At 39.6% G+C, this 25,279-nt stretch overlaps 1 protein-coding gene across 1 annotated transcript in view; it reads right to left on the bottom strand.

Annotated features, from left to right (window-relative positions):
- Positions 1-745: 745 nt before the first annotated feature.
- Positions 746-25,279, bottom strand: part of gtf3c2 (general transcription factor IIIC, polypeptide 2, beta) — a 29,691-nt gene continuing 5,157 nt past the window's right edge. The window contains exons 7-19 of the mRNA XM_084737008.1: positions 24,816-24,917; positions 24,315-24,542; positions 23,859-23,970; positions 23,654-23,771; positions 14,677-14,708; positions 14,378-14,507; positions 13,931-14,075; positions 8,713-8,874; positions 6,087-6,165; positions 5,138-5,266; positions 4,651-4,947; positions 3,406-3,513; positions 746-1,500 (exon numbers count right to left, since the gene is read on the bottom strand). Of these exons, the coding sequence (XP_084593134.1) occupies positions 1,300-1,500; positions 3,406-3,513; positions 4,651-4,947; positions 5,138-5,266; positions 6,087-6,165; positions 8,713-8,874; positions 13,931-14,075; positions 14,378-14,507; positions 14,677-14,708; positions 23,654-23,771; positions 23,859-23,970; positions 24,315-24,542; positions 24,816-24,917 (1,843 nt within the window). The 3' untranslated portion in view covers positions 746-1,299. The remainder of the gene's footprint in view (positions 1,501-3,405; positions 3,514-4,650; positions 4,948-5,137; positions 5,267-6,086; positions 6,166-8,712; positions 8,875-13,930; positions 14,076-14,377; positions 14,508-14,676; positions 14,709-23,653; positions 23,772-23,858; positions 23,971-24,314; positions 24,543-24,815; positions 24,918-25,279) is intronic.

The following is a 25,279-nucleotide window of genomic DNA, read 5'->3' as shown; positions in this document are numbered from 1 at the left end:
GATGATGTCCTGACAACTGTAGCAACAGATTTAAACTGAAAATGTCAGTTACTGATCAATGCATCAGAGTCTCTCTAAATCAATAACGTGTTGATAAAAGTCCAGGGTCACAGTCACGTGGACATAATGTTGGGATGACTCTGTATTGTGCGACAGGTTTGCAAGTGTCACCACAAACCAAATTACCTTAATAAAGTTTTTACCTTTAACTCGCACCTTTGGCGACTGTAAAACAAGATCATCTGCTTTAATGTTATAACTCAAATAACGAGACGTTCTTTTTCAAGTTCTCCATAATTATCCAGCGATCTCTAGACAACAACAGTTACTTTCTCATCATAAATTATCTTACTATGTGGAGAAATCTTTTAATCTCAAGATACAGTGATAATTAACTTGTGATCTCAAGAATGGCATTTAAAAAATGCAAACAGCTGATCGTGGATTATGTCGTAATTTGAATGTATTCGCATTTTATCTATTAAAAAACAAACAAACAAAAACAAAAAAAACACCGGCCCTGTTCCAAGGTTTAAGCCTGTGGCACCTGTAACCACACCCAACAGTGATGTCACAGTGTACCAACACACCTGGAAGTTCACTTTGACATCACTGTGGAGACCTTAAAGGAATCTGAAGTGTTGAAGTTCATACACTGACTGTGGATAAATATTTCATACAATCCCACTGAAAATAACCCAAACTATCCCTTTAACTTCTGGAAAAACACTATGTTTAGTTCCTGAGAGTGGTTGACTTTATAACCATGAAAAGAGCTGATAATTTACATGCTGTGACTTTGGACTGCTGTCGACGGTGGATTGAGAGACTGGAGGAACCAAAAAACCTTTTCTGACTTACTTGGAATCAATAACCTGTAAGCGGGAACTGCTAATGTGGTTTCAAGGAAGGCACTTAACTGCCAAACTTCTTGACACTTTTGAAAGTAATCTGGGTGGAAAACAGATGGAAACATGATGTGATTTGGTGGGAAGTAAAGTTCAGATTTAGGGTGCGGAGGTGGTGAGGTTACAGGAAGAAACAGATTCAAAGTTCATGAAAGAGCTGCTGTTGAAAAAGTGCCACAAAACCTGCAAACCATTTAGTTTTTCATCTTAAAATTTAAAGTTGAATGGGTCGATCATTTGCTTTATATTGTTGTTAATCTTTGGACGCTTGAACAAGATGAAACCCAGATAAAGAGAAAAAAAGTTCATTATTTTTAAAAATATTTCTGCAGGTTTGTGGGTTTTTTTGCATTCATCCACCCAGTGTGATCCACCTTCTGTTGAGCTCCTGCTATCGGTCGTCTGTCGCAGTCTGGACGGCCTCCGTCTGGTCTTTTGGCGAGTATAGTTCGTTGAAATGGGCCCGGCTCTGACTTATGATCTTCTTGGCCTGGGAGGTGTTCATACTCTTTAAGCAGTTCAGTCTGACCAGTCCAGTCTGACCACCGGCCACCACCCAGGTGTGGCAGCACATGTTGGGGTTGAAACGCACCTGAGGAGAAGAGGAAGATCGGTGGAAAAGTTGCAACTGTCCACCTGAATCAGCATCAGAAATGATTTATTGATCCCCGGGAGTGATACTGTTTGCTTCCACTCAAGAAAAGAAGTGTATAAGTATTTAAAAAATATAAGAATGGAAGTAGAAATCATAAGTATGTACAAAAATGTTTAAAAAAGTGCATTAACTAGAATACACAACAACAGAAAAGCGACAATAAGAGGTGAAAAAATATGTAAATAACAAAATATACACAAGAATTGTACACATTATAGTGTTAACACAATAATGCTGAAGCAAATATCATAAATTAGTTTGGTTTAAATGCACAGAATAAATAAATAAATGCAGTAACGATGTGAGTGTAACCAGTATATTATTGCACAAATAAGCATATCGTTAGGTCAGTACTGCATGTGTGAAGATATAAATGAAATATAAATAATAATCAGCCTCTGAAAACAAAACGACAAAACATTTTTTCATTGACATTTTCAATCTTTTCCAGCACCTTACAGTTGTGGTAAATGACATATTTATACACAAAATGATGATTTCTCCTCTTCGCCACATTAAATCAGACATTATTCTGCTGTTATCAACTACAATGATGTTTTGTGACAGAATTCTACAGACCTTCTCTCTGTTTCTATATTTTATATTGTTGAATGGGAGCATCTGAAACTTGAGTTTCCCCTCGGGGATCAACAAAGTATTTCTGTTTCTGATTACAAAACAGTTGAGGACATTGTAAACATTTGTTCACCTCTGTTGAAATATATTAAACGGTAAGTAATAAATGTTTGCGGGTGGATGAAGCAGCTGCTTTAGACAAACGCAGGATGTTTATTTGGGGAACTGCAGGATGTTCACTCTTACTTTAAAAACAAAGTCAGCGTGATCCACAGTCAGACATAACTGTGAGAATAACACCTCGTCCCGTCTTCAAGCGTCAGCGACACCATGCATTGTTCTCTACATGAGAATGTCCAAACTGGCTGCGAGCGATTTGTAGTTTTGAGCAGAACGTTTGTTGCAGGCTCCGTCTCTACACTGCAAAACAGCTGATTCATGAAGAAGAGATGAGGAGTTTTCTGCACGATACCTTCTCACTTCAGAAGAGGAATCTAAATGGAGGGAGCAGGACGTGTCTCATGTTGAGGCGACGTGTCCAGGCTGAAGGACAGTGGACCAAGTATTATTTCAACCCTGCTAGACTATATTTATCTCAGTGACTCCTTTTACTTAGACTTGAGTTATTGTGATTGTATACTAATAATACTTTATTATTCGTAGTTTGTGTCCACTCTTCCCTCCTGTGTGCTCTCACTGCCTCCTCCATCCTTTCTTCACCGACACTCATCTATCCCTCTCTTCATCGCTATAAATCCTCCTGGTGTGGCTCCTCTTTTTTATTTTTTTTCTCTTCATCCTCTCGAGTCAGTCTCTTCCTCCTCCTCTGATCCATTTATCCCCTTCAGACAAGAAGCCGGTCAAAGAGCCGGTGGTGTTTTGTTTTGGAGATTGTCCCGTGAAGTGCCCGTCCATCATCTCATCCCAGAGGGCAACCGCGACACCCTCCACTCTGCCTCTCTTAAAATTAAACACATCAAATCCTCAAATGGCTGCTTTCCATCTCCCCCTCCCTCCCTCCACCGAGGGTGACATTTTTCTCATTTTACACATCATTACATTCAGCCCGTCTTTATAGCTGCCCATCAGAGGAGGAGAAAGAAAGAGGAGGGAGGAGGAGGAGGAGGAAGAGGCTCTGTTTCTATTCTCTCCACTCTTGTGTTTATCTTTCTCCTCCCCCTTTCTTTGCGTTGAGCTGCTGCAGAATCTGATGATACCTGTGCTGTCTGAGTGTGTGTGTGTGTGTGTGTGTGTGTGTGTGGATACCTTGTGTAGTGCAGCCAGTGGCATATCATCCATGTTCATCTTCGTCTTCACCTCTGTGTCTTTCATGCGTTTCCACACGGCTCGCTTCTCGCTTCCTTTAAAGGTCCCCTGGAAGACGGAGGAGATAATTATTATTTTGTATTATATTATTACAGTGAAAAATCATTTTAATCATCACTGATCAATTGTGGATTTTCTTCACTGTTTGGTAAATTATGAAAATTATATTACACAAATTATTTATTCAGGAATTTAGTTGCTTTGTTTTACATGTACTCAACTCTGTTAATGAACCAATAATGAGGTTAAACAGATACACAATTATCCACTTGTCTGATGAAACTGATAATTGATAACTGGGTTGGATTATATATCTTGTATAATGTGTTTTAAATATTTTGTGTTAAGGTCTGTGAGGGTTTTATGTATCATCTGGCTGCAAGATAAACCACTCAAGCTGAAAAAAAAAGTTAATTCTGACTATTTTTGTTGGAGTTTTTCTACATATAAGACTTTATTCTATCAAAGAAGATAAAATTTATTTCTATCACAGAACTTTCTGAAAAGTAAAAATGCATTTTAGCATCTGTTTAAGTTGCAGTTATTTCCAAAAATAGTAGTAACAGCAGCCTGTAAACCTCAAATTAAAGTAATGAATCCCTGTTCAGAATTTAAGATTAATACCAGTGCTGATGATAACTTTATTTTTGTACCGATTAACATTTAGATTCCCATCACTGTCACTGGGTGCGGTCAGAGGTAAGGGTGCACTGACTGATGGGCCACAGATCAATATCAGCTGATATTAGTTCTAAATAGTTTGATTGGTGGACTCCATGACGGCCGATCAGAAGAGCCAATCAGATGCTGATGTGCTTCCTTTTCGGCAGAACGGGGAACACGGAGTGACGACTGTAAGATGAGAAGAGGAACAAGCTGCCTTCCAAAAGTACAGAAATGTTTATTTTTATAAAGACAAATATGCCCCTGTTGCTTAAGAAGTAAGCTTCCAGATTTTTATCATTGATTGATTGTTTTAACCAGAGAGGGCGGTGAAGTTCACCAGACGTCGCTGCTACAGAAACATTTCGGTCAGTGTTGAGGTTTGTCTCCCAGCCTTATAAAAACCTGCTTTATTTTCTTTTATTTTCAATTTGAGCTTTCATTCCTTCAGTCATAGTAACTTTATTTATTTGTTGTCCCGTGTGAGGCACTTTCGTCGCGTTGTTTTTTTAATCTACCCACCATGTCGTTGTCTGTATGGTGGAGGCAGTATTTCTTCACAGCTTCTTTGTATGTCTGGAACTGCAGAGGAGGATTTCTGTTCTTCCTGCGTCGTCCTCCAGCTCTTCCGTTTTCACTGTTGTTCTCATTCCTGTCTTCGGATCCAGTGTCCGCTCCTTCTGTCTCTCCTCCTCCTTCTTGTTCTTGAGCAGCATCTCTCTCCTCCTCCTCCCCTCCTCCACCTCCTCCTCCTCCTCCCAGCTCCTGATTTTCATCTTTAGTTGTATCATAAGGCACCAGAGATGTGAAGTAGATGGGCTGAAAACGGCGTGAGGGAAACACGTTAACGTTGTCAGATCCTGCTCTTGTATAATTCTTGTAAAATTCTTAGATTGTAAACAATAAAATCAGATTATCTTAAAGGTGACTGAAGGTTATAACAACCAGAAAGAGAAAAACAGCAGAACGGGAAAGAGAATAAAACAAATAAAAAGAAAAGTAAACTCACAAATCGTCTCTCTAACGTGCGTTTGACGTATTGAGGACTGAAGCATATCTGAGGTAAGAGGCTGAGGATCACGTCACCGAGGCTGTCTGATGTCACCACACTGTTCAGCCAATCAGTGTAGGAGATGGACTGCAATTAAAGACGAAGAGACAAATCAGCATCAAGATCTGAGATATTTCACTCCTGAATTAGAATAATATAAATTAAGGGAAACTTTCAATGGAAAGAAGGATTTCTAAATTACTTACAGTGAATTTTAAAGGGATAGTTTGGGAATATATGAGGTACATGTATAATGAACTGCTGAAAAAAGCATATGAGTAGGTCCCACTGTTTACTGATGGTGACTGTGAGATAAGATTTCGAGCAAAAAAAAAAAATTCCATCATTTGCCACCATTTTTGGCAACTTATTAGAAAACTCACTGAAATTGTATGAGGAAAAGAAGTGACCCTGTCAGTGCTCCACACCAACATTTGTTGCACTTCACCCCTCTTATTTGAGTAACATTTGCTAAAAACTACATTACCTAACTGCTAGGATTTTTGCTTGCCTTTAAAAAAAAATAAATTACGGATTTTTGAGGGCTTTTCGTTTATATTTATGTCTAAGGAACCAGTGGGTTTGGGGTTGAGTGTCACAGATGAGGAAGGTAAGTCAGAAAGTACTGAATGAGCAAAACACCAGCCTTATGTTTTTATGAGTCAAATTTATCACCTGGTTAATTTGTTCAGGTACATAAACTATCTTGTTGTAAGAGTTTATTATGATCGCTCCATCACTACCAAACAAGTCTTAAATCAAAGCACCGCCTGGGTTCAGATCAGCTGTTCATCTCCTGCAGGTTTCTTCATCCTTGCTAACACGAGCATCATGACCTCCATTCAAGAGCACAGCGATGATTTAGAGGATGCAGCAACTGAAGGACGGAAGAATAAAACACACTCACCCACATGGTGCCTGTCCTGGGAATCGCAAAGTAGGAGCGCATGTAATGGTCAATGAAATGGACTCCATGTGAACCTTTCCTGAATAAAAAAGACAGAAGAAAAGCGACAGAATTAATCGTGATGTGGAGGAGGAAAAGAGAGTAAGAAATAATGAAACATGTTGGAAACTCAACTTTTTTTTTTTAATCTTGAAGGTTTTCTGCCTTCATAGATGTGTGATATTAATCTGGACTCGATTTTTACCGTCACTTAACTTTGAATCACGCATCAGAGAAAGTAATTTCATGTCAGTCTTAGGTTGAAAAATTGCAGACTTTAGAGCTGAAGCCGGACGAGGAGCCCCATGAATTCTGGGTTCTGCCTTGTTTTCCACAAACCAGAGTGTTTTGGGTTTACGAGACAAAATTGTGACGCTGTATGATGAGACAGGAAGTCAAAATTGTTATCTTTAATGCACTGCTTGGCAGAAATGGGAAGTAACTAAGTACAAATATGTAGTTGTTGTACTTGAGTAGATTTTTCAGGTATCTGTACTTTACCTGAGTATCTATTCCTCTGGCAACTTTGTACTTTTAACACAAATATCTGTACTTTTTACACCTTACATTTTAAAAACTGGTTTGTTACTTTAGTTCTGATGCATCTGACGGGAGTTATTGATTATTTTTATTTTGCATCATTGCATGGCGTCTTCCCGACATCAAAACTGATTTCAACCTGAATAGATGGGACAACAACACAAAGAAAAGATGGTTCCTTGGTATCCATCAGTGTGAATCAGACGGGACAGACGTAAAAACAATGTAACAGATGCTGCAAGAAAAAAATGATGTGATAGACATAATGACAAAAATGACTCAAGAAGACAAAAACAACAAAAGGACAAAAGGATGTTAATGTAGGACATAACAACAAAAACAATATAAAACTCAAAAAGGCAAAAATGACAAAAGATATGACAAGACAAAACTACATTAAGGACGTAGCAAGATAAAACCGACGTAAGACACAACAACAACGATGCAACGAAATAAAAAAGACAGGACAGGTGGTGTCGATCACAGAGGAAAGGTGAGGTTCAGACCTTCAGATGACTTTTTACTTTTATACTTTGAGTTCATTTCAGAGACTGAACTTTTTCATTTTTACTGCAGTTCAAAAGTTGAATCAGTTCTTCTTTTACCAGAGTCTTTTTTCTTTTTACAAAGTTATCTGTACGTCTGCTTGACTAAAGAATGTGTGGACTTCGGCCTCCTCTGCTGCTCAGTGTGTGAGTGAAGGCCACATCGGAAAAAGTGACCATCACTGATATACATTATATTTTATACTTACGAGTGATGATTTTGACTTGTCAGTATTGTTAAAAAAACAGCCCCAGTCACAATATGAGACAGACAGAAAGGAGGGAAAACAGAGCACATGAGACCAGAAATTCTCCTTCACAGCCGACCAGCTCTGTCCGTTGGGACGGACCGGCTGCCCTGAGGGACGCTCTGGCAGCTGCTGGTCCTGCTGGTCCTGCTCTGTCTGCTCTGAGCCGTCAAAAAAACATTTCAACACTCCCAAAAGCAAAACAAAAAAATTCTGAGCCTTTTTTTTTTTTCCAAAAGAAAATACAGCAATGCGGTTTGCAGTTTGATTGTGCTGCTCCGCCAAGTGGAAAAAAACATCCCACTACTGGAAATGTTACATGATTTTAGAAATAACAACTTCACCTGAGAGGTACTGACAAATACAACAAAACTTTTAATGTACTCCCCAACTCTCCTCAAACTCTGTACAGCAGGGGATCTCAGAGTTTTGATGCTAATCGACGGAGCTAACACAGAACCAGACAGAAAAAAAACATAAAACTTGTGATTTGACTCACAATGACGTTGAACATTTAACTCCACGCGGACCGAATCCACCTGTTTTTAGACACGGCAGATCACTTCATGTGTCCTCCAAAGTTAAGAAATTCTTTTTCCTGAAATTCAAAGTTTTGTTCAAACACTCGAGGCCAGTGGCATTTGAAGGGAAGACGCTTTTCTGTTTTGCTTTGACATAATTTCAAAGCTGTTGAATACTATTTAATTAAAAAAAGAATCAAATTATATAAATATAAACCCTCAACCCCTCCACGACAATCTCCTTCATGGTATACAAACTACATCAAATTTTTGTTTCTGACATTTTCATCCAATGAGAAATTAAATCAACATCATCCTGTTCTTATTCAGATGTACTGTGAACAAACATCCCACTGACATTTACTGTAGATAGCAGAAAGACTAATGTGTGTTTGGTTTATGTGGAAGAGCCAGATAACTTCAATCCGTGCTCATTTTATAAACCACAGTGTTGTTTTTCCATCAGAGTATCTGAAACAGGGGATTTAGCACCACCTCCTGAGCTGCGCCCAAATTTAACCTCGAGTTACAGGTTGTTCAATTGCTGTGGTTTAAAAAAACAGTTTCACTGTGTCAAAGAGTTTTTCAACTCAAGTTGACAATCTTATTTTTGGCACAGTAAAACTGTCCAAATCTCAGTTGCAGAGATCCCTCGTTACGATGTGTCCTGTGATGGCAGTTATTTTACTGACATATCTGGATGTTAGGAAAAAAAACAGAGATGCTGTCTTACGCTACGTAGGCGTTCTCCTGCGCCATCATGATGCCCGGCGCATTCAGTGGCCAATAGATTTCATTGGTTAGGTTGCGTTTTATCACAGTGACGGGATCGTAGAGCCTCCTCAGATCCCACGTCTTCACGTAGCGATCCTCTCCTGCCGTCACCAACAGGTGCCTGAAAGAAAAAGACAAAGAGCTTTTTTGTTAGTTTTGTTTGTGTCAGTTTCTATTGGTAGAAAATGTAAAAATGGCTGAATATTACAGCCCGACTGCTGCAAGATTTTTGAGGATGATACCAACATTTATAGTTGAGTTTCAATTGTGACCAAGAAATGTTCAGGACAGGATATTTTACAGTAAAAAATAAACTACTCTTTCATGGACAAATGATAAAAAGATGAGATTTTAACATTTCTGTGCTTCAGTTTCTTGTTATTCATTGTAAGGACGTAACAATATACTGATATTGCAATTTTAAAAAGTCTCAATACCGTACTGGACTGCGATATCTGTCAATATTGCATATTTAACTATTTTATTTTATTATTTTATAAGAGATCTGCTACTCTCTGCACGTTTTTCTGCAGTTGCACACATATAATTCAAACATTCAATGCCAAAGACAATTCATGCCATTTTTCACACATGCTAAGTAGCATTTAATCCCAGGAAACCAGGAAAAGATTTCTAAAATATTCATAAGAGATGAGAATACATTTTAAAAATATGTAGGCCTAGTTTACTTTCTTAAAACACTATTCAACACACTGAGAGTTTTCATTAATTCATTATTTAACAGGTACAAAGTGGTGTGAAACACTTGACGACAGCTGAAATGATACCTTACAGAAACGGTTAATTTCCAGGGATTCAGGGGAAAACGTGTTTCTTCTCCCAGGATACATAATGTCTAATTTTCAGGAAAAATATTCACCCCTAAAACTTTGGTCATGGCTGGCTACTTTTATTTTATTTCAATAAAGAAGAAAAGAAAAAGCACTTTAAGTTAAAAGGAAAAGCAACTTTCATCTGAACAAAAACAGCACATCTGATTTATTATTAAGGAAGTTTTTTCAAGTCGTTATTTCTCTTTTTTTTATATTGTCATAAATATTGCATAGTTGATTATTTATTGTTTTATTATTGTTGAGTTTTTGGTATCATTACATCCTTAATTCAACATCTAACATATGCAGACGCTGATACAGCTGCAGTGACTCTACTGAATATGTGAATTTACTTGTAAAGCTTGAACACAGAACTGGGATGCATCCTTCTTTGTACATTGATCAAATCTGACAGCGGTGTCTGACATAAAACAAATGAAGACAGAACAATCAATACAACCAGATTTCATTGCGACAAAAACAGCAGAGTATGAATGTGTAGAGAGGAAATGACAAACTGTTCAGGTGTGAAAAAAGAAAAGAAAAGTAGACGTGGAGCAGAGCGAGGGGTGGTTTTTATCTCTTTCAACATGGCTGTGTAATTAAAAAGCAGTGATCCAGACAAGATATGTGTCCTTTCTGCTGCCAGGAGGGTGACTCTCTCTCTCCCTCTCTGCAGGATTAATCTTGTTATTCACGCACACACCTCGAGTTTAACTTCAGGTTCATACCTTCAACATCTGCCTTTACAGAAGAGCAAATGTGTGAAGCACAAACACAGGATAAATAACAGCAGAGAGAGAACATGTCAGATTATTCTCAGATCTGCCCGGAGATGAATAATGCTGCAGTGACATTAATGGCAACATTAATTACGTATAGAGTTGACAATACGATTCAGTATATAAGCTTCAGGAATGCAACAGGAATACAAAGTCATATCTGCAAGTGTTTGAGTCAGGGCTGTTCAGGAGGGGGCCGAATGAGTCACTGCTCCATCCAAGAGGGACAATAAACAGGAGCAAACACTGAATACCCACTGAGACAGAAAATAAACAATATTAAACCTCACTGACTGAGACTGATTCAATATGTATCTCGATGCATGTTCAATAATACGATACATCCCAAAAAATTTTAAATAGCCAACGATTCGGTACGATACGATTCATCCCTGTCATGATACAACAGGATACGATGCAAAGTGTGTATCTTCACATTTTGATTCTATTAACACTATATTTATAAGGTAATATTAGTTGCAAGAAGAAATCCTGATAGTTTTACGAATTCCAGTAACAGCAGTGACAGAAGATGATCTGCTGCTCTGTTTCATATGATGTGGTTTTGATTGAATTTGACCGTGTAGAAGGAACAGCGACGCTACGTGTTATCTGACCTCCCAGTGATGAAAGTTTGGGGGTGCGACGTCAGGTCTTTCATTGGCCGTTTTGAGTAGATGAAGAGGAGAGACAGGAGAAGGACGGGGGAGCGCTTGTTTTGTGTGAGCAGGCAGCAGGTGTCCAGTGAGAGCGGTGAAGGCGGGGTCATGACGATACATTTTATGGTTTAAAGGGGTCATTATAGCAAACCCTGTTGAAATGCTACGTAAGACCAAGGTCAAACTGATGCTGGAGAGCATCAGCAGAAACTGAACGCTGACGCTAATATCTCTAATTTTAAACTGATGGTCAGTGTGCATTAATCTAACTCACTGGATGCACACTGCAGGTATCATAGAGTCGGCGCCTACGGTTTCCCTGGAAGCTACAAAAACCTCCGCGCTGCAACCTACATGCTGAAAATGACAAATTAGCACCTGGGATGCTAATAATACAAATATAAACAAGCTAACAGCTGTTTTACTACCAGACGTGCAAATGTTCCACTAAAACAAGTTCCTCCTGGACAATATTTTGCAGCAGCACTGTCGCTGCGTCCTGGGGTTTGTGACGCCCCAAGATGTTTGTGACTGGTTCAATGAAATGCCAACAAAGCAGCGTTTTTTCCCCTTATAACAGAATGTGTATGTGTGGAGCCAGACCTTTCTCCAGCTCTGAGCGCTGTGGAGAGACGCCTGGCTATGCGAGACCAATATGCATTTAAAAAAATGTCAGAAATTGTTTCTCAGCAGCTCTACTAGAACTGTAATCTCAGCATTTACCCAAAACTTTATTCATGTCAAGGCAGAAAAGTCCTCATGAAGACATTTACATCATATGACACTAAAAGCCATGATAATCAATTTCTTAGATGGCTTGTCAGATTTTTTTTTCTTACAGTGAATGTTACAGACGACCACTTTTGGGGCAATTTAGGGGGAAAAAAAGAGAGAGGTTGATGACAGTCTGACTGGCCAATATCAGATTTTTAATAAAAAGCCAATTTTGGTTCGGGACATTGCTTTAGCCCTTGTGCTGACTTGCAGAGTGCATCAGTGAGTTCCTGTAGGTGACATTAGTGATGTAAATGACTCCTCCGTCTCTCCTCTCAGCTACACACACATCAGCTGAGTAATGGAGCAGAGAAAAGTTTAAGAGGGACAAAACCTCCTTTATGAGGGTTAAAGTGAGATGATGAGCTCTGACCTTTTATCGCACATCAGATATTGGCCAGTCAGTGTTCGCCTCTACCCTCAGTCAGGGTCATATACAGTATGAAACAGAATTTGGGATGTAATAAAATCAAGAAAGTTAAGAGCAGTTTATGGGAATCAAAATGAGTATTTCCTGTCTGTAGTTTCCTGTAATTTGGAGTCAGCAAATGACTGCATAGATACATCTATAACAGTCTGTTATCAGCTTAAAATATTGAAGCAATTCAAGGATTTTTGAAGCAAGAAAGAAAAACTTGTGCAAAGATTTATTTAACAAGCCTGGACTACTTTGAATGCGTCTTTGCACCTCTCCTCCAAAAAAGTGTTCAGATACCTGTGGTTTGTTCATTATTTTGAGCTATTTATTCCTGACAAATGATGGCAGATAAATCACTTGAAAATAAGTAAAAAGCACCAAGAAGACACTGAAAAAGGACATATAAATAAACTTGCTTCTTTCCCTCTTTCAGTTCTCTTCTGTGCTGCATCCTCTGAAGGTCTTAAGCCAGATAACTTTGGAGTAATTTAGAGAATATTGTACCGAAGGTCATCTGAACGGAGAAAGGCTGCAGCCTGAAGGTCAGGGGATGTTGAGTAGCAGAGAGATAAGTGAGGTTAGGTTACCTCATCTGAATGGTGATGGCTCAGAGAGGACGTGGCTGCACGCCCGGCCTTGTACCCTACATTTTGAATTAGTGCCTGAATACGCCGGAGCCAAGCTTCGGCACAACTTTGGGCCTTTGAGATTTATTGTGCTGCCTTTGGCTGAGAGAACCAGGGCTGCCTTTCACCCACATTTTAATTGGCTGTGAATTAAACTGCCAAACTAAAGTAGACACAGAAAAAAAAAAGTTAAAAAGATAAAACAAGCAATCAGAAAACCTGCAATCCATGAAGTTCATTCTCTCTTCTGGGACACCTCCCAAGATTTTCCAAAAGGTTTTTCTTTGCCTGTCATGGCTTTCCTTTTGAAACAGTTTTTTATTATCAATGGTTATACAAATAAACCTGATTTGTCCTGAAATATTGTGTAAACAGCTCCCACAGCCACTTGGATGTGCTTGTGAATTCAAATCCATCTGAAGCTGTTGCAATGCCAAGTAATGATGGATGCTCTTGCGCTTCTTTTTTACATTTCTGATTTATAACATCCTCACACACAAATCCTTATGTGCTTGTAATCGACTGACACAGTCGCATACTGTAACATTTACACCTGCCATTACTCTCTTGAGAATGCACGATTCATCAGCCCAAGTTCTGTATCATGCAGTAACAGATATATGATGCAGATTTCCTGATTCTGACATCACAATCTTTTATCTGGAGACTGGAGACTATTTGATGCAGTACTTATTGATAGTTTAGTTTATTATCAACAGTGGAAGCAGCAGGAGGATATTTTCACCACTATCCTTTGCTGTCAGGGAGTCTTTTCTGAAGGGAAACCACCAGGTACATTAATTAAATAAATATTGCTCTTTCCAAAGCAACCAAACTTCATTAACAAAAACAGTAATTTTACCTCACAGAACACAGTAGCTGCTGATCTACTGCTGCCTCGATCTGCAACATAAAACTACTGATTTTGCCAGTGGAGTCTGGTTTGTTTGGACAATACAGACAATAAAGGACAACACACTGGTCTATGTATTAACTGCAAATTTGCATCGGACTAAGAATGAAAAGCGAGGCACAGTGAAAATGCAGCATCAGCATACAGGTGAGCTCAGAGTGAAAGTGTCTACCTGGTGGCGGGACAGAAGGCCAGAGCTCGGACAGCGTGGTCGTGAGCCAGGAGGCACCGATAGGGCAGCAGGCTGAGTGACTTGTCAGACTCTCGTATTCTCAACAGCGCAGACTTGGTGCACAGGTCCCACAGACCTACTACACCTGAGACAGAGAGCATGAATGTGACACGCAAAAACTAGACAAAAATAGAAAATACTGGCTCAAACTGCGCGCTCACATGTAACGATATAGAGGAAAGTATTTTAAAGGAACCACTTCATGAGGGAACAGATCAAAAAAGAAGGAGGCGAGTCTTATTTGTAAGAAAAAGAACATTTTTGTCATCAGTGTCAGGAGTAAAGATGTGTACAGATGAACCTGAGGTGGTTCAGACTCTGCATTTGTTTGTTCTTTCAAACTCTGAGCCAATTAATCAGGAGCATCTCTGAGAAATCAATTCATACCATCATAGAATCCAATAGCCATTATATTGTGTGGTTTTTCAGGCAGCCAATCCATACACAGGACCTGCCCGCTCCTTTCATTGCGAGGGGCTTTGAAGGCGCCCAGCTTCAGTGATAACACGGCTTTTGCCTGCAGAAAACAAAAGAGATGAACAAACAAACATAAACCGCAGGGTCAGACTTAATATTTTCCTGTTACCTACTGTGATATATCATTTAATTTAACGAAGAAGATAGAGAGGACTGTGACAGAAAGATATTAAATAAGAAACAGACAAACATTTTTAACTAAGACTTACTTGGTATATTGGCAACTGCTGGCTCGCTTTTCCTGCAGAGAGAAAAAAATCACACTCATTCAGTGTTTATTAGTAATTATGGAAGCCCGTTTTTGCTAATGTGATTTAAAAAAAAAGATAATTCAATTCATGATAGTGAGAAACTTTGTCAAATTAATGTCTTAGTATGTCCAAAGACTGAGAGTCTTTATTTGTGGGAAAACTTTAATGTTGCCATGTTTAGTCATTATGCTGCAATACCAAGCCATAATTTTGAGAAAGTTTCATTATTTTTATTTACATAACCTTTATTTAGAAGGCAACCTCAGTGAGACACAAAGTCTCATTTTCAAGAGAAACCTGTGAGATATTAAGTCATTATGTTGAGATACACAGTCACTAGAAAGTTTCACATGATCATATGAATCACATTAGCAGCTGTGTACATGATATCATGTTAAAGCTAACAGACTGAGGCTCAAGCTAGTTTACATCTCAGCAAACATTTGTCGGATGGTGAAATACAGCAGGTATATGACAGATGACAGACATACACTCATTAACGTGGGAAAAAGAAGCTGGTGTATTGACACCGCAGAACATGAGCATTGGATCAATGTTGAATATTTAGAATCAATATGTATCAAGTTGTCCAACAATCTATCCGACAGCTGATGAGATGAGACACTGTGGACTAAAGTGTTGGACAGACGGACTGATATTTCCGACTCTAGCGCCCCTCCCCTCCCGTGGTTAAAAATGACTGGATGTTAAGCACCACTTTAGAAGTGATTCTGCCGAGGCTGCCTTGACGATCACTGCTGTGTTTAATAGATGTAAAATCCAATAACAAAAAAAAAAAAGGTGTCAGCCTGTTCCCCATCATTACTTTCCTCTCCTCCTTCAGTTTAGATTACCGAGAGTTCAGATCAATAGTGTCCTCCTCACTCCTCCGCACCTTCCATCAACTCGCCTCAGCCTCAGAAAAACACACACTCATACTTTAATATAAGCCTCTTAAGTCCTAAATCAAGTCCAGACCGTTGTTCTGACCTGGAGTGAACCCCAGCTGGCTGGTAATGAGAATATGTCAACTTATCCAACAGGGCAGCTGAGACTTAGGCAGGTCTGGACCTGTTCAGCTTTAATATGAGTCAACAGAAGTTATTTTACTGACTGAAGGATTCATAAAAAACACATATTTTCTACTCAGTTTCTGAAGACTTCAGACGGCCCGCCAAAGTCTGTTTTTTGGCAAATCCAGATTGTATCCAGAGTGATTTTTAAAAAGACTGGACAGCAAAAAAACATACAAAATATGATTTTTGGGTGGTTTAAAATGCTATTCCAATCTGATTTCTGAAGATGTGTCTCAGTCCGGCTGCTCAAATCTGAATTTAAAGTGTCTTTTGAGCAGGGCTGCACAGTTAATCGAAATTTGATCAAAATCCTAAAATGGCATTTATGATTAGATTAGCATGTTTTTTTGGTCTGTGGACAACCCTCTGTGCATTTCAACAAAGTTTTGTGTTGGAATTTGTGTTATCTTCTTTTATCTTCTCATCTTATTTTTCACAGGCAGGTCTGGAAAACAAATCTTCAGGACTTCAAGGCAACGTGGGGTGAATAACTGACGTCAAAATTATTTTGGGTGAAGTGCTCCTTTAGGTTAGCTACCATGTGACAACTCAGCCTCTTTGTGTCATCTATCATTTTTTTGCGATGGACGACTACAGAGCACCAATCCAGATCTCCCGTTGCATGTTTTTACTGAATACAGGATGATATTGACCAGCCTCCAATCAATCTGAGCATCTCTAGACAAAATAAAAGAAACTCTGACAAATTAAGGTTTTTTGGAGGCATTGAGGATACAGCTAGTTTTAGATCATCCTGCGTTAGTCGTGTGAGAGTTTTTTAAAAGATGTTTATAAATGAGAACGCTATGAACTTCAACAAGTCTGGATGTTTTGGATTCATTCAACCTTCATGTGGAGGTCTTAGCATGCAAGGAAAAAAATATTCAAGAATTCAAGGCAACATGTGGTGAATAAATGATGTACAAAAATCATGTTGGGGTGAAATGCTCCTTTAGGTTCGTTAACATGTGACAATGACGCCCACCCAGTTTTTTTTTGCATCACTGATCTCATCTCCCAATCGCATATTTTTTCTGAATACTGGCCAATCAAGCTGCTCATCCCGAGAAAATAAAATTCTGCCAAATTAAACAATTCTGACAACATGGTTTTCCATTATTCTCCATATTTAACCTACAGCAGTCACATTTTACGAGCTGAAACCCGACCACCCTGTTAAATCCATTTAAACACCTAGAATAATCCTGTAGTTTAGCAGATGTGTGCATCACTAAAGCTGCAGAACCAATCCTGTATGAACCATAATGACAACTTTTAGCTTGTGACCAACAGTCTGGTACATAACTGATGATGGTAATTAGCCTGCATCCTACACAGGCAGTTATTTTGTGTGAGAAAAGTACAACACACACTAAATCACTTTCACTTGGCCTTCCTGTGACCCCCCCCCACCCCACCCCACCCACCCGCCTCCTTCACCGCCCAATCAAGAGTAAGTCTTTGATGACTGACAGAGGAGGGATACAAGAGGTGTCAGCTACTAGACCTAAAATTCATAGCTTCCAACACTAACAACTGGCTCGGTGATGCATCTTCTTTGTCATTTCAATTATAGATCCTTGTCTGATGGAGAACGGCGCTGTAAATTATGTGCGTTCACTACTCTCCCTTTTGTCTTTTTTTTTTCTCTCTGTGCGTCGCCTCTACACCTTCAAACCCCCCCACCACCACACACACACACACACACACACACACACACACACACACACACACCTCCGCCTGCCCTCCGATTCTGCAGCTTTAACAGCCTCCTCTTCTCATTCACTTGCTCATTCATTCTGGTGACTGGACGGACAAAAGCCATTTATAATTATCTGTCGCAAACAGCGTTGGACTGGCGGAGAGACACCAGGATACACACACACACACACACACACACACTGTTTAACCCCATCCAAGCCAATTTCACCTTTAACCTTTTCAGCTGACTCTCCTGGAAAATCATTTCCACTCATGGTCGTGTAAGATAGCTAATCTACATTCAATTAGCGCTCATCATGTCAGGTTTAAAGAAGTGAGAAACTATAAAGCAATTCATTTTTCACTTGGTTAAATGTGCCTTTACAGCGGCCCTCCCCTCCCCCGCCTCTCTGGGGACACTTCAAAATACATTTCCCTCGCTGCCCTCTTATAACGGACGAGCTGATGCCAAAATAAACTCCGGGTCAGCAGCTGAAAAAAATTACCCACGACAGCAGAGTCCGTTTGCGAGTTATTTGTTGAAAGTCTGCAGAAACGCCCGCGTCCAACCTGCAATCAAAAACTGATTCGTTTAGGTGAATTACTTCGGGTTAGTGGACCACAGTCCACGGCTGCGGAGCGATGAACGAGAATACAAGTCTGCAGTCGTGCTAGTGGCTCTGTGAGGCGGCTCATTGTAAAGAGATCCAGACAGAATAAATAATGGGTCAGAGGATGCTGTCAAAAATGAAAGGACTGAAAATAAAAACAGTTCAGGTTATGTGTTTCTACTCTTGAAGAGCTCTTCAGATATACTGTCTGATTTTAATACTGAATATATCATTACTTTCTGTTCATGTATTACAGGGCAATTTGGCCCCGTCAAAGCTTCCCATCCAGCCTGCAGAGCGGCTGCTGATAAGAGTGAAGCTAACCCGGCTTAGACCTGAATGAGATGCATCGTCGTCGACCCACTTTGATTCTGCATCAGCCCACATCCTCCTCCTCAACACCCCCCCAAGAACAAATGTATATTCAGTGGAATCTAACAAGTTTCTGTAGCTGGTAAGCTAGTCTTAGTTAGCTAGACATGCTAACATTTCCAGCTTGTGTTGGAGCAGATGATGAGAGTTTAATCCATTCAGTATCGCTCTTCTCAGAGAACATATAGAAAAATGCAAAGTTTGACAGGCCTGCAGTGATTGAAGAGTTGTTTTTGGGAGGCGGGGATTTGCAAAGGGTCAATTCCACAGGGTCTAACACAAACCAAACACTTCCTACTGCCGCCGCTGCTTCACTTTAAAAACTTTTAACTGGAGAAACATGAAAAGACTTTTATTTTGAAGTAGTCACAGGAAATGCAACGCACTTTTTCAGTGAATTTGACACCAACGCTGAAAAACACATCTGCAAATAAAAAGAACGATTGTTTTTGGGGTATTTTTTGACAGCGGATCAGTTTGAAATGAGTATTAAACTGCAGTTGCGTGTATCACGAGTAACTATATAGTTGTTTTTTGAGCCGGTCCTAACAGGGTCTGTGCAGCAAAATTCTGACCCTTTGACAAATGTAGTTGTTCTGTTGACTCTATTTTACCTTTAATTTAATTGTTATCCAGTGGGTTTTATTTTCCATCTGATGTTATGCATCCCATTTTCATATTTCTCTAATCTGATATTTAGTCGTATTATTAATTGGGTTATATTCATATGAAGATGGATACCTTCTCATTTTATTTTACTTTTACGAGAGGGTTTTATCTTTCATCTTATTTTATATCAACTATAACATTATATTTCTGTTTTTATGTTTATGTTATGACCATTTATGTGAAGCACTTGGTGCATGTAATTTCTTTGCTGTAAAACACTTTGGGCTGCATTTCTTGTACGAAAGGTGTCATACAATTATTGTTATTATTGTTATTGTTATGAGATTGTAACCATAAGTGTTTTATTCCATCAATTTTTATATCATGTTGACCTTTAAAAGCAGGGCTGCAATAGCCTACAATAATAATTAAATAATTCTGGATATATTAAAGGCTGATTTCAGTAGTTTTTGACCCATCATATTTAAACTGAACAACTAAAAAATAAGTATTCAGTATTTTCTAACAAGAATAATAATTTTTGGGAGTGCGTAGAAAGCTCTGATGAGCGTCATGTTGGAAGAAAAATACATGAGAATGTAATATGGCAGTTGATTGAATAAATAACATGAAAAATTCAAATAATTAAGAACATTTTGGATGTTTTTTTGTTGCTGCATTGGTCAAATTGGTTATTTAAGACCTCAGCATTTCTAAAATCATGGCTATGACCCTGTTCAAAAGCTCAGTATTAGTCCAAGTCTCTCCACAGTCGTGTGTGTGTGTGTGTGTGTGTGTGTGTGTGTGTGTGTGTGTGTGTGTGTGTGTGTGTGTGTTTAGATGGGGACCGTATCTTCAAATGTGAGCGCTCTGCAACCTTTCTATCCAATAACTATGACCTATGGGATGGAGGCAGGGGGCTGATGGAGTAGCTCTTTGGAAACGGGACCCAATGACCCGTAGCTACAAAATAAAATGGAAACCAGGGGCCATGAAGCAATGGAGAAAAGAAGAAAAAAAAAAGAATGGAAATGTCAGGTTTTATATGGCTTTTTATGTCCAAACTGCACTGGAAATTTTTCTTAATTGTAAAACCAAGCCAAGTGTAATACAATGGAGTAACCCACTATACTGTAGTTCATTTAAATATTAACACATGAATGACTGTGCATGAGCTCCTCTGTAATGGTGCCATTAAATCAAAGAAAACGCAGCAGTGTGTTCGCCTGGTCCAACTCCAGCTGGTGTGATGCAGAGATCGGTAGGTGAATCACAGAGCTGATTATCACGTGTTTGATCAACTGGTTATGAAACAGTCTCAGTTTAATGCTGATGCCTCTATATGACCTACACATGTCAACGAGACCATCAGAGAGACAATCGGCTGTTTCTATTCAGCAATTTTTAATTTCTGCCATCATCGGATTCTCCTTGAAATCAGACGAAACAAAGAGGAGATTTCTTTAATTTCATAATTTTATTTTTGATGTTATTTTTTGTGCTCAATTTGTCAACTATACGATCGCTGCCCTTATTAATATTTTTTATATTACAGCTGTTTGCCACTAGCAGGAGATGCAGCTCCTGCAGACTGCAGCCCCTCTCCCTGTGCTAATGCCCGTATGGCCCGGATGTTGATATCAGCAAAGTGGGACAGAAGCCAGCTTGTAAAACCAACACATTTTGTCAATATTATTAAGATGTGGAAAATTAAAATAAGTTTGCATGTTGTCTGTGTCAGAGTAAACTGGCATATAACCACTCAACAGGCACGGACATGCAGCCTGCAAAGAGAGCAGGCTGCTGCTAGCACTGCTAATGTTAGCCACGCTGCATGGTGGCTAACGTCAGCTCAGAGCAAACAATGTTGTTTACTCTGTGATTCTGCTCAGTCTGAAAAGTTGTGCCACAATAATGTGATTAACGGCTTCAAATAGCTCTTAATGTACACAATGCTTTTTCAAACAATGTTTAAAATGATCAGACTGGTCAGCATCACTTATTCGATTCTGTACCGGTCATTTGAACACACACGCTCTTCACGATGGTCTCGTCCCGTTTGTGTGAGACACAAACAGCAACGTCACAGCCACAACAGCCACACACACTCAGACACATGTTTGCATGAAGTCAGTGTTGGCGAGAGATTCAGTCTACAAGGAGACGGAGCAGCTGGAGGTGTTGCAGAAAAACAACAAGTGCATCTCTCATTTTAACTGTTTGAGTGTTAGACTTCTCAAATAGTCTAAATTAAAATTTCTGTTTAATCAACAAGAAAATTAGGTATTATTAGTGTATCTGTAAGTATGTTGCTTAGTTTGGATGTATATATATATTTATCAACAAATAATTGAGTGGTCTCATTTGGAACACCCACTGGCTCAAAGGGTACATGTACTTAAGTTGCATTAAGCCCATGCCACACTTTTGACATATTTTGACAAATTAAAAAATAAAAACATAAGAAATTGGTATAAATTAATTATTGACACATCAAATGAGAGCTTGGACTTTCATTTGAACTAAAATGTTCTCACTTAAATTGGGGAAGTATATATTAAAAATGTCTGCAAAGCGAATTTGGTGGCTTTAATTGGAAAGTTTACCCGACTACATGTCCGCAGAAAATGTTGAATATCTGCATTTTCACTGAAAGAATGTCATTATCACCCGACAAACACAAACATGAGCCGAGCCTCACGTTACGTTGAGCTGCAGAGATGATATGCTGCACGACACGAGGCTTAATGGGATGTAAGAAGGTTGTGTCAGCCGTGATATAATGCAAAGGATGTGAGCGTTTGTTTCTGAGGTGTGAGCTGTAATGAAACGCTGTGATTTTAGACGGGTGCAGTGTTCAATCAGATTAGCCTCTACCACCAGGCACACGCAGACAGATTCACACACACACACACACACACAAACACACACGGGTTTCTGTGTATGATGGATGTGGCAGATAAGCTCGCCATTAATCTCATTCATACAGTCTTCTATCAGTGGAGCCCCAGAGGCAGCTGACTCAGTGATCTGAATGGACTCAACCACAGGCTCCAGCATCTATAATGTCAGCATGTACTCACACTCCTGGAGAGCACTTCAGTGTGTGTGTGTTCGTATGTGTGTGTGTGTGTGTGTGTGTGTGTGTGTGTGTGTGTGTGTGTGTGTGTATGTGTGTGTGTGTGTGCTGTTAAAGCTGCATTAAACAGTTTGATGGACCCCCGAGCACTAAATATCCACAGGCACAGAGGGAGACTGAGGGTCTTCATGGACACTGTCCTTAAACTGAACATGAGCTCCGGTCCATTAATGACGTCCATGTCTGACATGATTGATACGGTCCTGTCTGATTGATTGATTGATTACATGCTTACTGTTGAGATAATCAGGTTGTGTGTAAACACCTGTAACCTGAAATCATTCTAGTGAGAGTCGAGCTAAAACAATTACTCCAATCAACAGAAAATGAATCATTGTTTAAATCATTTTAACTATCAATTATGCCAAATTTTTTATGGTTCCTGCTTCATTATTGTGAGGCTTGTATGTCAGTGCAAACAGAATGTTTTAAAGGGATAGTTCGGATTATTTGAAGTAGGGCTTGACGGATACTGAATTGCTGGGCTCAACTCTGATACTGATATGAGAGGGTAAAAAAATTCTCATATCAATATATTGGTCTATATTCTTTATCAAAAAATATACCATACAGGATATAGAATATATACATGAATGAATACGACATTTTTTGCAATGATCCCTCAAAAGTGGCTAACGCTTCAATTCATAATTGAAATTGTGACATCCCTAATTATATAAATATTGCTACATGTCTTCAAACATATAAATTTGTGCTGGTTTGGTCTCTTCTTTCGTGTCTCCTCCACCTCTCACTGGTTAAATCTGAGGTAAGTGGTCACTGGATATCAGTCGTGTTTCATGGCAACTCCAAACATCAGAGTCATCAAATGGATCCACATCAGACTGAATCACACACAGGGGAGCGCGGTGCTTCAGAGTCACTATGGCGCCTGCTCAAAGCGCCTTTTCTCAGTCTCGACTCTCTCCTTCTAGTGGTCAGAACGTGGTTCTTTTAAGACGGGACAGAAGGATACAGAGACACACTGAGGTCTTTTTTGTTAACAATTTTTTGCATCATGTTTAATTTGTCATTTGTTGTTGTGGTGTTTGAGGAAACAAAGGATCTGTGTGATACTACAGTATATGCAGCAAAGTGATTTCAGCTGTCTGGGGTTCAACTAGATGTGAACAAAGCTGTTAATTTCTACAATTCAGCCCTTATCTGCTGCTTCACTGCAGTCCTGTGTGTCCTCTCAGGCTACAGCAGAAGTCAGGGATCCAACACGCTGACTTCAGGCTTCAGAAAGACAACACTGCCCTCTGCTGAACACCAGACACACTTCAGTTTCTGGGTGTCAAAAACAGGCTTGTGCATCATTTTTACAGATGAGGAAATAAAATCACTATATCATTTCTTGTAACTGAGTGATTATAAACGCTGCAAAGAAACCTGTAACCAGTCTTGTTAAATATTCACAGTCTTACCAGAGTTATCTTGCTTCTTGTTGGAGTGCAGAGCATCAGGGTGGGGCAGGCTGTAAATGGTGACCACGCCGGTGGAGGCAGCGACTGCCAGAAGACCCAGTCTGGGCAGGAACGGAGCCTTTGCGGGTGAGAGATTAACACTTTACAACTCAAGACCAAAGATGCTAGTACTGACCTTAAACAGCTCGCTTTAAAAACATCCTACCTTTCTGCCACAGCTGGGAGGCTCCCAGCCTCCTGCAGGACACCACTTCAGAGACCAGATGAAGCCTTTGTCCTGGACCAAGCCGTACGCCAAGGCTGGCTGGGAGTCCGGTCTGCAGAGACGGAGGGAGATGAAAGAGACAGAATAAGATATCTTCAAAAACAAATGAGGGGAAAACAATCATGATGATAAAAATACAATGTTGGTTATAGGTGGTAGCATTTGAGTATTAGATAAAACACAAACAACAAAAGCTGCTGCCTGGTCTCCAGCTGGGAAAGCACTTTTTTAAATTATTATTGAGCCGTGAAAAAGTGCTGCAAATCAAAAAATAAACTCCAGCAATGATAAAGCTAAATGTACGAGTCAACTGTGAAGTGAAATGGTCAAAGTTGAAAAACTAAAAATGAACAATCAGCCTTCAAGTGAGCCCAGTGTTCCCACTAACAGCTGTACCTGCTGTTGAACTCCAGCTTGCCGACGTCCCACAGCTGAACGAGTCCACGTTCTGCGTATGTCTTGTTGACGTAGTGCCGGTCGTCCATCCCCCGATGGCAGGCCAGGGCGATGTACTGTGTCGCCGGAGCACCGTCGGGTGTGGGACACCACTCCATGGCCCAGACCGGCCCACCTGCATACAGGACCATGTCCCAGCGATCCGGGTGAGGAGGCAGAGCTGTGAACCTGCTCAGTCACACACAGGACAGGACTTCAGCTGAAAAATACTGAATGTGACTTTTAAAATGTCACTGAACAAACGTTAAAGACGTCTTTTCACTTTATTTCAGATCTTCTTACAAAAGAAACCACTGAAAACTGTCCCTTTAAAGACTTCTTAATGCCTCTGTTTAATTAAATTTAAGGCCAATAAAGCCGAACATAAAATGTGAAAATATGGACATACTCTTGTGGGTTTTGTTCAGATATGTTTTTGGTGTGGATGATGTTCAGTCTAACCTGTTGAGTCTTTGCAGAGGTGTCTCCTCCTTACTGAGACCGACTCTGGACACTTTGAAAGTGACAGACTGAAGCTCCTGAGGCAGGTACGTCTCCAAATCACTGGATAAAACACACAAACATTTGATTTAATGAACATATATAAGACAAGTCTGATGCTACAGCAGAATTACAATCACCACAAAAATTATGCTACAGAACACAATCTAACCACATCTATTCAAATTTGTTAAGACAAATAGGTGAAACATTATCAGTTGTTGACATCTGTTGTTGCCCAGGAGCTGAGAATATCCAAGATGGCCTCCTGAGGCTTCATGTCTCAGCGTGTAAAATCACAAAAAAATGTTTGTTTATATATATATATATATACTACAGAAAGTCAAGCGTTCTACAATAAAAAAAAAACATTTTTAAACTATGACTTTTGATGAATGTAGAATCCCTCTTTCAGAAAAAAACAG

The sequence above is a fragment of the Lutjanus erythropterus genome, chromosome 15, assembly GCF_056507025.1.
Source record: "Lutjanus erythropterus isolate fLutEry1 chromosome 15, fLutEry1.hap2, whole genome shotgun sequence".
Taxonomy (NCBI): domain Eukaryota; kingdom Metazoa; phylum Chordata; class Actinopteri; order Lutjaniformes; family Lutjanidae; genus Lutjanus; species Lutjanus erythropterus.
Note: the sequence above shows the minus strand (reverse complement) of the source record. Positions and strands in the feature narration are given on the sequence as shown.